This window comes from Morus notabilis, unplaced genomic scaffold (assembly GCF_000414095.1).
Source record: "Morus notabilis unplaced genomic scaffold, ASM41409v2 Scaffold184, whole genome shotgun sequence".
Classification (NCBI taxonomy): Eukaryota; Viridiplantae; Streptophyta; class Magnoliopsida; order Rosales; family Moraceae; genus Morus; species Morus notabilis.
Window position 1 is genome coordinate 309,506 of NW_010387636.1, and position 13,800 is coordinate 323,305.

The following is a 13,800-nucleotide window of genomic DNA, read 5'->3' on the forward strand; positions in this document are numbered from 1 at the left end:
TCTACACCTGTCGCGAGCTCACTTCTCAATCTGCGCCCGCCGCTTTGTTCTGCAGCACTATGGCGTCAACGTCGAAGATCCACGGGAGATATTCTTTATTCCTGCTTTTTTTTTCACGATCTGATTGTTTGTGTCTTATTGTATTTATGTAATTTTTCCGGCGACAAGGATGGCCGTTGTACCACTATTACAGGTGGTTGTCAGTCAGTGACATAGCCGTATATCAGTTAGTATATAGGGGCATTTTAGCCGTATAGAAATTTTTTTAACAGTCAAAGTATACTTTTATGTGAGGTTTGACAAACAGAGTGTATTTGTAAATTTTTTTTTAAAACACAGGACGTAAAATGTTTCGGTGGGTCTCTATGAATTTGATTCTTTTGATGAAAGTCACTATGAATTTGATGATTATGCATTAATAAGTATACCTACATAGCTGTTAAAGAATTTGTTAATTATTTCAAGATCGATACATACTGTGAATATATATATATATATATATATATAGAGAGAGAGAGAGAGAGAGAGTTACCAACTTTGCATTTCACATCATACCGGCTACTTTGATATTGAAAAATTTCTTTTTAAAGATCGGTGAGCTGAAGAAGCTAGTTGAAGAAAGTAAAATAAAGCATATTGGACTACCGGAGGCATTAGCTTCAACAATAAGAAGAGCACATGCTGTTCATCCAATAACAGCTGTGCAATTAGAGTGGTCTTTATGGGAAAGAGAAGTTGAGGAAGACATAATTCCTACCTGCCAATAATATCATTATTGGAAATTATGTGTCCATATTTCTAATCAGTAAGTAATTATGTTGCCAATTATGACAATCATAAAATATAATATTATAATGCTTTTATTAATTTTCAGGGAATTGGGCATTGGTATTGTTGCATACAGCCCTCTACGAAGAGGATTCATCATTCATATCATCTGGACCTAAAATTGTTGAAAATCTGTCCGATGATGATTACCGGAAGGTCAATTTTCCATAGTGCTTAGCATGTATAGACTTATTAAGCTCTCTAAAAAATTTATATTTTACTTCAAAACAGCTATTTTGCGTCATGTGTGACAATGTCTAGTCGGCTTTGTGTGTCACAAATAGTGCTTCTTGAATTAGTGTTCGTCGGAGAAATCAACGCCTAAACCTCTTCATTGGAGAAGAACGAACCGAGAAAATCTCACCCTCTTTGCCGGTGAAATCAACCGTGAAATAGACGAGATCAATGGCGGATTCCGAGACAAAAGTGAAAACTTTGTTAGCTTTTCTTGTTTATTTATTTTTTTTCTTAGGTATTTTTTTTTCTTTTACCATTTTTTGTCATCTTAAAAGAAAAGAAAGGCTTTGGAGGAGGAGATAAAAGCAGATAAGGTCAGTTATTTAAAATTTTTGATTGTCATTGGATTGTCATTGTACTCTTTATTTGGTCTGTGACTCTGCCTGATGGCCGGTCATATCATTGTGACCGCTCGGTAATTGTATTATAACCGGTCATAAGATAAGCACAGCGTGCGGTCATAGTACTATGACCGAAGGTCATAATTCTATGACCGCCCATCATGCAATCAGGCTCATAGTGCGACTACCTAACTGATGAGCCTGCGGTCATAGCATTATGACCCTCGGTCACAGTATTGACCGCACAATACCCCTTTCATTTCACAACTGACGTATCTCGAAGCACGGTCCCAATGTCCATTGTACTTGATGAAGACGTTTAATCCAGCAGTCATTCCTAAATAATTTTAAAAACATTAATTGTTAATCAACATGCAATTACTCCTAGTCGTCATCGAGTCATTAGAAATGATCAGTCATAACACTGTGTAATGACCGGTCATAAGGTAGTCATAGTGTGCCAGTTATAACACTATGAGTCATTTCAGTCATGATATTATGACTGGACGGTCATATAACTATGATTGCCTTATAGCCAGTTATAATAATATGACTGGACTATGACCGGCTATTTTGACTCATACTTTTATAATTTGACTCATAGACAATGACTCATACTATTATGACTGACTGGTTATAGTATTGTAACCGAACATATAACACTATGAGTCATAATACTTGACTCTCAAGGTGCCAGTTATAATAATATGACTGGACTATGACCGGCTATTTTGACTCATACTTTTATAATTTGACTCATAGACAATGACTCATACTATTATGACTGACTGGTTATAGTATTGTAACCGAACATATAACACTATGAGTCATAATACTTGACTCTCAAGGTGAACTATGTCTTTGACGTATTGGTCGTTACAATCAGTTTACATATCAGTTATAAACCATCTAAAATCTCAAATTGACGAATGATATTTTCAATTCCTGTCACATTAAGTTCAACCCAGTCATTTTTTTCGAGTTCCATATACTAAGTCTCCCGAAAAATAAATTTAAAAAGAAAAAAATAAAAGAAAAACAAAAAAAATTGTGTACCAACCTCGATCTGGTGCACAACCGGAGTATTGGCGACGAGGGAATGATGGCGTAGGGAAGAGAGAGACTGAGTAGAGAGAGAGGCCAAACTTGAGAGAGAGAGTGTGAGAGAATGGGCGAGAGAGAGTTGCGAGTCTCTTTGAGGTGCTTTTAAATGATAATTTTGACCTAAGTGCCACAAAAGTCATTTTACCTCACACTAATGACATGACTATGCTAGTTGTGAAAGTACACAAAAGTGGTGCTAAAATTAATAATAATTTATTCATGAGTGCTATTATTAAAATTAACGCTAAATTATATTATACTATATTTACCATCATATTGTATTTACATATTAGTTTTGTAATCGGATAAAATTTAAGTCTAATAACGTAGCTCGACTCCAATCTCAATCCAAACCCAACATTGAGAGCAGATAACAAAGAAGGTATAGTTATTCAACAAGGGTATTTTTGCCAAAAAAATATTAAAATGGGTCAAATTTAATTTTTTTCTAAATTGAGGGGTAAAATTATAAGTTAGAAAAAATTTTAAGGTCAAAATATAATTTAAAAAATAAGAGGTCAAAATATATTTTTTTTAAAATTTGAGGGGTCAAAATATAATTATTAAAAAAGATATTGTTTGGGATCGAAGCGAACACACCTAATATTTAACATGTAAGAGCTCGTTTGGTTCATGGATTAAAACTATTTTCGATTTACGTATATTTTTTGTGAGAGAAAATATTGTAACGAACTATGAACCATGATTCAAATCAAAGAATGAATCCTCCAATCAAACGGGCTCTAAAAAATCAATTAGATATTCTTTCAGGGGAGAGTAAGAAACAATTCTCAACAAACAAAAACAAAACGAGTAAAGCTATCTTAAGTGGACAGTCTAGGTGGCTGCCAAATTGTTTTCTTCCTCGACACGCCATCAACCCCGACGTCACCTTTATCCTCTTCGGCAAGGTCAATTACATATTCTCTCCTCCTCCTCTTCCTCTTGGTTTTTGGTGGATTGTTTCTCGAAAATTTTAATGTTAGGCTCTAAAAGGAGGGGTGAGAGAGAGAATTGAGGTAGCGAGTAAATTTAGATTTATGAGACGTTTTCTTTATGAATTAGAATCATGATATTAGAATTATTTTTTATTCAAGTGTATTTTTAATGAGAAAAAACACTGTAACGAATTATGAATCATGATTTAAATCACGGTATGAATTATTTTACCAAACGTCTCCTTAACTTCGCCAAGGGAATGTTGAAATACACGCGATCAGGCGTACGTGAGAACCGCTTGATAGGGAAGCTTGAAAGACTTGATCTTGATTGCCTCGATCTCTATTACCAGCATTAGATTCACACTTGCGTCCCACTCGAAGCCACAGTCTGATTTACTATTATTATAATAATAATAATAGTAATAATATTATTATTATTTTTATTTATTTTGTTATTGGTATAATTAGAACATACTACTACGACAAAAAAATAAAAATAAAAAAAAAATAAAAAACATGAACTACCACAATTCAATAACTGTACATACATACTATTATTTGTTCACTTAGTTGAACTAATAATACATGTTTGAACTGGAATATACATTGTCTTTGCTGATAGACATTTGCTATAAATCGTCATCACAACAAGATATATACAAGTGCTTCAATGGGCATGAGTAGAATCCACTCCCAAACTTGAAGCGCTTGGAAGTAGAGGAAAACGATTCCGTGCTTAACCACTCAAGGGATAAGCAGTTGGTTGAGATGTTGAGCATAGCTGCTTTAGTCAGTTGAACATTTAGAAGACTGATCAATGATTTGAGGCTACAAAAACCGCCGAAATTTGGTGGAAGATTTAACCTACAATACTCCAAGCATATGTGCTTCAAACTGGAATGGTTATTGTTTGATATTTCCTCATTAAATAGTTGATGAGGAAATGAATAGGGATCTTCTCCCGTAAGATAATGAGCGTACTGGTACATATATACCGATATGTTAAGCTTTTCGACTTTCTTAGATAGCGCAAAACAAATCCACTTGTCAATCTCATGACTGTAATCTACGTGCAATGACGGACGTATTAGTGGGAAGGCCTCTAACTTGGTACACTTGTAAAGTGCTAAAATTTGATTGACCCATCTCACAACAGCATCATCATCGAGATCAAGATCTTCAATATCAATGTTGGTACAATTCTTGGTATCAAGGTCGAGGATCTTTAATGATGTTTTCCGTAGTTTCCTCCATCTGCTTGAGAAAATGCTCGTTCTAACTGCCTCTTTCTGTTGTGCAAACGTCAAATTAAACAGATTTAGGGCAACTGCGTGATCATCGAGGAGACCAACTATAACTCACCGAGATGCGCTCGGATGGTGGCCCCAATGATTCCGATGACCTCGCCGAGACTAAGATCGACGATCCTAACAATCCCGAAGTTTCCGAATATCATCAACAATAAGCCTCGGATCTTGCTCGTGATAATCTGATTGTACTTGTTGGAAGAAATTAAGAACAAGATTGATTGTGTAGACTCCATGGGATTGAGATTACATATTACATAACCCATTTGGAGAAGGAAGGTTATTGGGTGAAATTGCCATTGATTAGGACGTTAATGTTACCACATTGTGAGGTTGAGTGTTGAGTGGATCTGGTGGATGGATAATAATGATTTGTTCATTAATATGGTGTTTGAATAGGGACCGTTTATGTCAATTATTCTTATAATAAAAATTAGTTGAGTCAGGTGCGTTGAGAATAAGGGTCCGTTTGGTATAAGGATTGAAATCAAGGTGATTTAAGTAATTTAATTTAAATCTATGATCCATGATTTGAATCATGATTCAGAGTGATTTGAATCAGGTTGATAATAATGATTTGAGATTTGGTCTCAATTGATTGATTTATCCATCAACTATAGTGTTCTGTATAACGAGCCTTGGTCGTGCTTAATCTGTATGTGCCGAGCTGGTTTTTCCCATTAGGTCACAACACGTGTTTTGTCCCTATGCTTGATTTGTCGTCACTGGTGGATGCAGTTATTTTTTCAGGGTTGATTTCTCTTGTAAATGAGGCTCACTTACGACTAATTTAAGTATGTAACTTTGTTTTTGTGAAATGAAATTTCTCTTCCAAAGAGAAATAGATGTTTGCTAACGAAAGCTATTGTGCTCCCGAACATATTTAGAACACCAAAATTACATCTCATAGTGTTATACAAAGATACCTGTAATAGCCGCCGGTGGATGTTAGTTTACTGCCATGATACTATGAGGTATCCACTGTGATACTAAAAAATTTTAACAATTGGTGGCATATGGCTGATGACGTAGGTATCCTACCATAATACCGCCTTATCATACAGAGGTAGTAACGTTTATACCAAATATTCTGAACAAACAGTAGCGGCCATTGTCAACCTTCCTACAACCAGTTTTTTAAGAGAACATTTCCAAAAGAATGGAGAATTTATTTTTGAGAGTGTATGAGTCTGGATATTTACTTTTTATTCTTGATAAATACTTTTTTGTTAGTGTAATTATTTGACTAAAAAAGTTATGAATTAAGAGTAAAAGATAAAAATAACGACTCATACTCTTCTAAAATATATTTATCAAGATTACCCTTTCCAAAAAGAAATCTCCAAAACATTTATCTCTCATCGAAAATGAAAATAAAACATTTTTAAAAAAAAAAAAAAAAAAAAAAAAAAAAAAAAAAAAAACCAAAAGAAGCCGATGAGAGCAATATATATGGTCTTGCGCCATACTGGCCTTGCAATTGAGATCTTTTGCGCCTCCACAAAATTAGAGCTCCTTCTGGCAAAAGAACAAGTTTACTCTCGCAAGATGAAGGTGGTGATATAGATCCACTATCACAGTACACTTTCATGGAGTCAGAAATTTTTATCAGTAGGAACTAATAACTAAAATAAAAACCTAATCGAAATCGATCTATTAATTGGGGTTATTAGATTAATTTAGTGAGGGTTATTTTATATCAATATTATAGAGTAAGTACGTATGTATGTATATAGAATTGCGGGTTTGTGAGGCAGCATGATTCTCAATGAGTCCTAATACCATTAATTAGTAGGTCTCCCACCACTGAGGAGAATTGTAACCAATATTCTCCTTCGCGTAGCCATTGCGGGCTTGTGAGGAGATCTCGACATATGCACGCCGATGACCTCTAATACATCGATCGGTGCCGTTGTGTTTGCTTGATCTCTATTTGGTCACAATTCCTGTGACAGAAACGCAAAATTTAAGGAAGAAATAGATAGAGATGGTGTGAAATCTCGTAATTTTAAGATCGACTAAAATAGTTCATAAAATTTTGTTTATATTAAATATCACAAAAGAATAGAGAATTTATTTTTGAGAGTGTATGAGTCTGGATATTTACTTTTTATTCTTAATAAATACTTTTTTGTCAGTATAATTATTTGACTAAAAAAGTTATGAATTAAGAGTAAAAAATAAAAATAACGACTCATACTCTTCTAAAATATATTTATCAAGATTACCCTTTCCAAAAAGAAATCTCCAAAACATTTATCTCTCATCGAAAATGAAAATAAAACATTTTTTTTAAAAAAAAAAAAAAAAACAACAATCAGAAAAACACCAAAGGCCGTGGACAAGCCGATGAGAGCAATATATATGGTCTTGCGCCATACTGGCCTTGCAATTGAGATCTTTTGCGCCTCCACAAAATTAGAGCTCCTTCTGGCAAAAGAACAAGTTTACTCTCGCAAGATGAAGGTGGTGATATAGATCCACTATCACAGTACACTTTCATGGAGTCAGAAATTTTTATCAGTAGGAACTAATAACTAAAATAAAAACCTAATCGAAATCGATCTATTAATTGGGGTTATTAGATTAATTTAGTGAGGGTTATTTTATATCAATATTATAGAGTAAGTACGTATGTATGTATATAGAATTGCGGGTTTGTGAGGCAGCATGATTCTCAATGAGTCCTAATACCATTAATTAGTAGGTCTCCCACCACTGAGGAGAATTGTAACCAATATTCTCCTTCGCGTAGCCATTGCGGGCTTGTGAGGAGATCTCGACATATGCACGCCGATGACCTCTAATACATCGATCGGTGCCGTTATGTTTGCTTGATCTCTATTTGGTCACAATTCCTGTGACAGAAACGCAAAATTTCAGGAAGAAATAGATAGAGATGGTGTGAAATCTCGTAATTTTAAGATCGACTAAAATAGTTCATAAAATTTTGTTTATATTAAATATCAATGCATTTAATCATAAATGTTTTGGTTATTAACACTAGAAGTCCTTGACTTATTAACATTGTGACACTTTATTCCCTAAATTTATAATTTTAGTTAATTAATCGTTGAACTTTTGTTTTTAACAATTTTAGTACCTCTAAAATTAACAAAGATTTCTAAAATTTAACATAAATAATCACATACTTATCCCCATAATAGCTGAAAATTTTACGTATATAGTTACATTAAGTACAAAATATTATATATATATATATATATATTATGAATATTAGCAGTAGTCAAAAAAGCATCCGTTCATCTTGTATATAACAATGAAAAATAAACTGGCAAGTCATCAAAAAGAATATAATAAATTATCGAAAATGATCTTTATAATTCATATAACCTTTGGCGATCAGCATCAGCGATTGGCGAAGTCATTTTGTATTTAAAAATGAAAAACATCTAGTATATTATCAAAAATAATCTACCAGTCTACTTTCTGACCTGGCCGGTGCTGGGGATCGACTGAAATGACCAAAGATCACTTTTAGTCAACATCCTCTAAATTACCGATGGTAATCTTGTAGATTTCCATGGATCACTTTTAGGCAACATCTTCTAAATTACCGATGGTAATCTTGTAGATTTCCATTATGTCCAGCTAAAGAGTAAAACAAATAGGATTGTTGCTGCTGACCACGATCTTTAATGTTTGCTCTTTTTATGTTTCACACTCCTTATTTATTAAGGAGTGTTAAAGCCAACAGAAAATGACTAATAGGCAAAAAAATCCTATTATACGCCCCTCCGGCCTTCCCTATTGCATTTATTCATCAAATTCAAAATTTCAATATAAAATTTGTTTATTAATCTCCACTCATCGCTCTCCCTCTCCCTAACTCATTCTCTTTCATTGTCCTTCTGTTAGCCCATCTGGTAGTCTACTCCCTTTTATCTTTCTTTCCTTCTTTTTTTTTTAATCTGTTTTTCTTTGCTTCTTCTCCAGCCATCTTTATATTAAATATCCTTTTGGTGTTTTAAAGTACAAACAAGAAATATCATAATGCATGGGCAAAGAGAGAAGGGAAAAAATCAATTAGAAATGTAATGGTGAGCAAAATTTCATTATATTAATATACAGACAAATTAACTGGTCAGAAAATGATTATTCAGTAAGTTTTTTTTTTCCTTATTTTTTTTTAACAATAAGCAATTGTGAAACAAAAATATATTTGGTGTTGGGAGGCCCAACACAATTCAGGAGCCCAATTTGATCTAAAAAGTTAATTTATTAGGTTTTAGATCCTTCTATGTATATAAATCATTTCACATCTTCATCCACTTTTCATGTGAGACAACACACACATGTACTTTTCTCAATATTTGGTTCATCAATTTTTATTTCCTAGATCAAATGCACAAGATCGGAGAAACATAAACCGATGGAGATGACAGTTATTTAGTTATCTCCTTTTTCAAGCGTGTAAGACCATCTCCAATGTAAATGCTAATGATAATTGTATATTTAGCATAAAAAATTATGATATGATATGTTATTATCATTTTTACTCTAATGCATAATACTATTTGAAATGCTAAATCTACTTTTTTTCTATAATTATTAAGTTTTGAAACTTGTAAAAGTATACTTTTATCTTTAAAATAATTAAAAAATGCAAATGATTACATGAAAAAAAGTAAACATTTCAACCAATAGTAATTAAATGTCAAATTTTTTATATATTATACTTGGTGGGAAATTTACCTTAAAGTCTAGCATATGAGAAATTTAACACAATAAAATAGCATTACATTGTAGAGTGATATTAAATTTACAATTGAGACTTAGGGGTTGTTTGGTTGGGGGATTCGTACCCCGATTCGAATCATGGTTCATGGTTCGTTATAGTGTTTTCTCTCACAAAAAATACACGTAAATCGAAAATAATTCTAATCTCATGATTCTAATCCATGAACCAAACGTCTCCTTAATTATAATATTAGATTATAGATGCTCTAACTGTGTACAAAAGGAGTAAATTTGTCTTTTGTCGTTTTGTAAAAAAAAAAAAAAAAAAAAAAAAAAAAAAAAATTTTTTTCTTTTTTTTAAAAAAAAAAAAAAAAAAAAAAAAGAAAGATACTTTCATATTTTTTTAAGGGGTTTCTTAAAATCCTGGCAAATTTTACATCAGCACCAAGGGTAACCTATAGACACAGACACTTCTTTACCTTCTCTGATGTTACTAAAAATCAGAATTATCCTTGATTGTATTTTATTTTCTGAAGGAGTCATAACTTAGGGCTTGTTTAGGAAATATAGTTGAACCCATAATTTGAGTTCTATTACAGGGTTTGTTATCTCATAAAGAAATTGAATTCAGAAATAACATGTCACAAAATTCTTACCCATGAATCAGAATCACTGACTTGAATATATACTCTAAACGAGCCCTTAATCTCTACTTAGTAGTTTGTAATTCTACCAGGAATATGATCCCAGTAGATTTTTTGCTTGTACTATTTGGTGTTTCAATCCAAATACTCCCTTTATTTGCACCCATAATCTGAAAACAAACTGAAAGGAAACATACGCGACCAGAGACTCTCAATAAGAGACTTAATCCAAATGTTGAAGTAATCCAACTAATCTATTCAAATGTAACAGTAGGCCAGTTCACCTGATTCAATATTTCTTATTCAAAAGCAAATGTGATCTAGACTACCAACCAATGAGACAGCATCCGAACAAACATTCGGTCATCCCAGTTCTTTTTTCACAACAAAGCAAAAAAGACAGGAAAAAAAAAGTTTCTGATCAAGCAGGAAGGATGATCGGAGCCATACGTCAGAAATGCCGACCCGAATAGACCTTGACACTTCATTCCAGCCCGAAAATTATTGGAAAATGAAAAATTGGCCGTCCTTCATACCTCCGCAAATAATAAACCACTCACTGACACCAACTCAAGAGGTATCTAACTGGGTTTAACAACTCTTTAAGAAGCTTTTGCAACTTTATCTGGCAGAACGTTATCAGGAAGGATAAGTTCAGGAGGGGTTTCACGAACAACACCGAGCATCAAATCATACTCTTCATCACGGTGTGCAAACTTCTTGCGGAGCACCTTCTCAAACTCAATCTCATCAAAGCTCTTGGAATTTTCAGCAGCATGAACCAGCGCCAAGTTAGTATAATTTACAGCTGACTCAGAGATGAAGGCTATCTCTTCTTCAGTGAGCTTCCTCAGGAACTTTGCTGGATTACCTCCCCATACCTGTATAATAAGTGACTGATAATCAATTGTCTTGAAAATTGCAAGTTGAACTCACGTGATATCTTAGGCAAAAAGCTGCATTTGCTAGGAAACGCAAATGTTAGCTTCCTGGCCCTTAGTAAGGCTGCACCTCGTATAACCAATTTTCATTTAGCAGTCCATACTAAAGAAAAACAGACTAGATATCGAGCTGTCAAAATTTCAGGGTACCAATGGCAGAGTTAACCTCTCCATAAGGGATCCTTGTGTTCTGTCTTACGAGGGCCCCAGCAGCAACCATGGCATGTCTTTCAACAAAAACTCCATCAAGCAAGGTGGCACCCATGCCAACAAATGCCTCGTCCTCCACAGTACATCCATGTAAGACAGCAGCATGGCCTGTGAAAGTTAAAGTGGAAAAGATGATACAAAATGCTTAACAAAGCCGGCATAAAGGACTGTTCAGAAACATGTGGAACATAGCATATGTCGCTCACCTACTGTAACATTATCTCCAATGATAGTTGGTAACACCTTTCCACTCAAGTTAGATTTTGCTACATGAACAAGCGAATTGTCTTGTATATTTGTCCCAGATCCAATGCTGATGCTGTTAACATCACCTACTCACATGGAACAAGAGTCAAAACAAAAATAGTAAACATATGCAACCACACATGTGCACAGAGAAAAAACACTGAAGTGGTTGTAACCCAATATCTGGTTTTACATGTATATTCATTCCTAAACCAAAGGAATACAATAACTACATAGGCTTAGTTAGTTAACATTTCAAAAAGAGTGTTTCTCATAACAGCGACACTGCCATTCTCATAAAATATGTTTCTGTCTTCCTATATTCAATTACCAATAAGCAATCCAACTTCTGCATTGCATGACATGAAACCTTCAGTTATCATATAAAGTTGGAACTTAACTTTTTACATAATTCTGCTGTCTGAACAAACATATACCTCATTTGTTTCATAGGTTTGAAAGATGGTGCAAATCCTTTTGCAATAGTGCTTTCCCTCAAAACAAAAATTTGAATGTTTGTTCAAACTTTCTCTTCAAACCAAAAAACCAAACGGGGCGATAATTACTATCAGATGTATCTAAAGATTTTTCCGTTATTTTGGTGTTACACCATCATTCCCTCATACTTCCCACACTCCTTCTTGGCTAAATTCACGCTTTAAAGTATAGAACCCGATACAACTTTAACTTCTTCAAACGAATTGAAGCACTAACAATATCGTAAACAGTAAATACCTCTCACAAAGTGCCCAACAAGACAATCAAGAGGTCCAAAAAGCCAGAAATAGAAAGTGCAGATTTTTCCTCTAACCGCAATTAACAAATACAAAGGTAGCCCATCATCCACAATGCCATAACGTATCATTCTAAACATAATCCCATATTCCAAGACATCACAACTTGAGGCTTCAAACATCAACAATTTGCCCAATTTGCGATTTGAAATGTTAAAAACAAAAAATTTAAATTTAAATAACTTTTTTTTTTGGTTAAAACAGGCTTATTTTTTTTTACCTCTCAAAACGCAGCCATACCAAATGGACGAGCCTCGTCCGACCTGAACATCGCCGATGACGGACGCACTTGGCGCCACAAACGCATCCTTATCCACCGCCGGAGCTTTATCAAACACATTCATCAGCGTCCGATGCCTCGATACTTCACCCCCAAAAAAAACAAGAGCAAGAAAAAGCAATTAATCAGTCAATGATCCACATCACTAAATCATAATTTCCCGCCATAATCAAAATTTGACGTCAATTAACAGCTAAAAACAAACAAACAAAATAAGTGGTTGTGGTCGTTCGTACGCTGTTCTTGGAAGTGGTAGTTGCCTTGGAGGCGGCAACCAAGGCGATCAATGGCTTGGCCGGTCTCGCGGATCCAGAATCCAACGGTGTAAATTGCCTTGCCCAAGGTCCCCATCTTCCGCTGATAACTATTTCAGTGTCGTTGAAGATCGGATTTAGGGTTTTTGGGAAGAGTACGTTGAAGAATCAGAGCGGGGGCTTCAGTCCCAAATGAGCTCTGATATTTGTTGGAAATTAATATGGTATTTTGCGCCAGTGGCCTCTGAAATTTTCATTATTTGTAAGTTGAACTCTATATTTTTTAGGTTTGGTATTTAAGACCCAAAATTGATAATTTTTAACATTTCAGTCCAATTGATAACGCCAACAATTAATGGAAGGCAATTAGAATTATAAATAATGTCTATACTGTGTAAAAACTTTTGTAGCATTCCATCTATTAATTCACATTTGTTAGCTTTTGAATCACAATTGCAACAAATTATTAAATTTATGATCCTATTTATTAATGGTCCATTTTTGTGATTATTTTGATATTGTTTTCGCTGCCAAAATTATCAACATAATTGGGGATAATTACACAAGTATCTCTTTGTTTTAGTGAAATACAGGTTTCCACCCTGTGTCTCTAGAAAAGACGATAGCTTAGTTTGGTATTGTTTTTTCTTTCTAAAATCAGTTTTTACTTGTAGCAGAAGTTAATTTTAGTATTTGGTAAATCTCCCCAAAAGTGTTTTATGAAGAATTTTTTAAGAATTTATAGTCAAAATCAGAAGCAGCCTAAAGATAACTTTAGCTTTTAGATTGTGTGGGAATCAATATAGTACAATTAATGAAACTTTCATAATACCCATAATAAAATTATAAATTTACAATCTTCTTAATCTAAAATTCAGACTCGTAATATAATAATAATATTATAACAAATAATATCATAATTATATTAATAACTCTAATATTATTATTTTATCATATAATATGATATTATA

At 33.8% G+C, this 13,800-nt stretch overlaps 2 protein-coding genes across 2 annotated transcripts; both read right to left on the reverse strand.

Moving 5' to 3' along the window:
- Positions 1–4,080: 4,080 nt before the first annotated feature.
- LOC21409397 (F-box/FBD/LRR-repeat protein At1g13570) lies at positions 4,081–4,994 on the reverse strand. Its single transcript, XM_024177129.1, has 2 exons — positions 4,854–4,994; positions 4,081–4,740 (listed from the first exon to the last, which is right to left on the reverse strand). Exons 1-2 carry the CDS (start codon positions 4,992–4,994, stop codon positions 4,081–4,083), a joined length of 801 nt encoding a protein of 266 aa, XP_024032897.1.
- A 5,333-nt stretch (positions 4,995–10,327) lies between these two features.
- On the reverse strand, positions 10,328–13,012 carry LOC21409398 (gamma carbonic anhydrase 1, mitochondrial). Its single transcript, XM_010115119.2, has 5 exons — positions 12,812–13,012; positions 12,516–12,659; positions 11,462–11,587; positions 11,212–11,363; positions 10,328–10,985 (listed from the first exon to the last, which is right to left on the reverse strand). Exons 1-5 carry the CDS (start codon positions 12,924–12,926, stop codon positions 10,707–10,709), a joined length of 816 nt encoding a protein of 271 aa, XP_010113421.1. The 5' UTR covers positions 12,927–13,012; the 3' UTR covers positions 10,328–10,706.
- Positions 13,013–13,800: the final 788 nt, after the last annotated feature.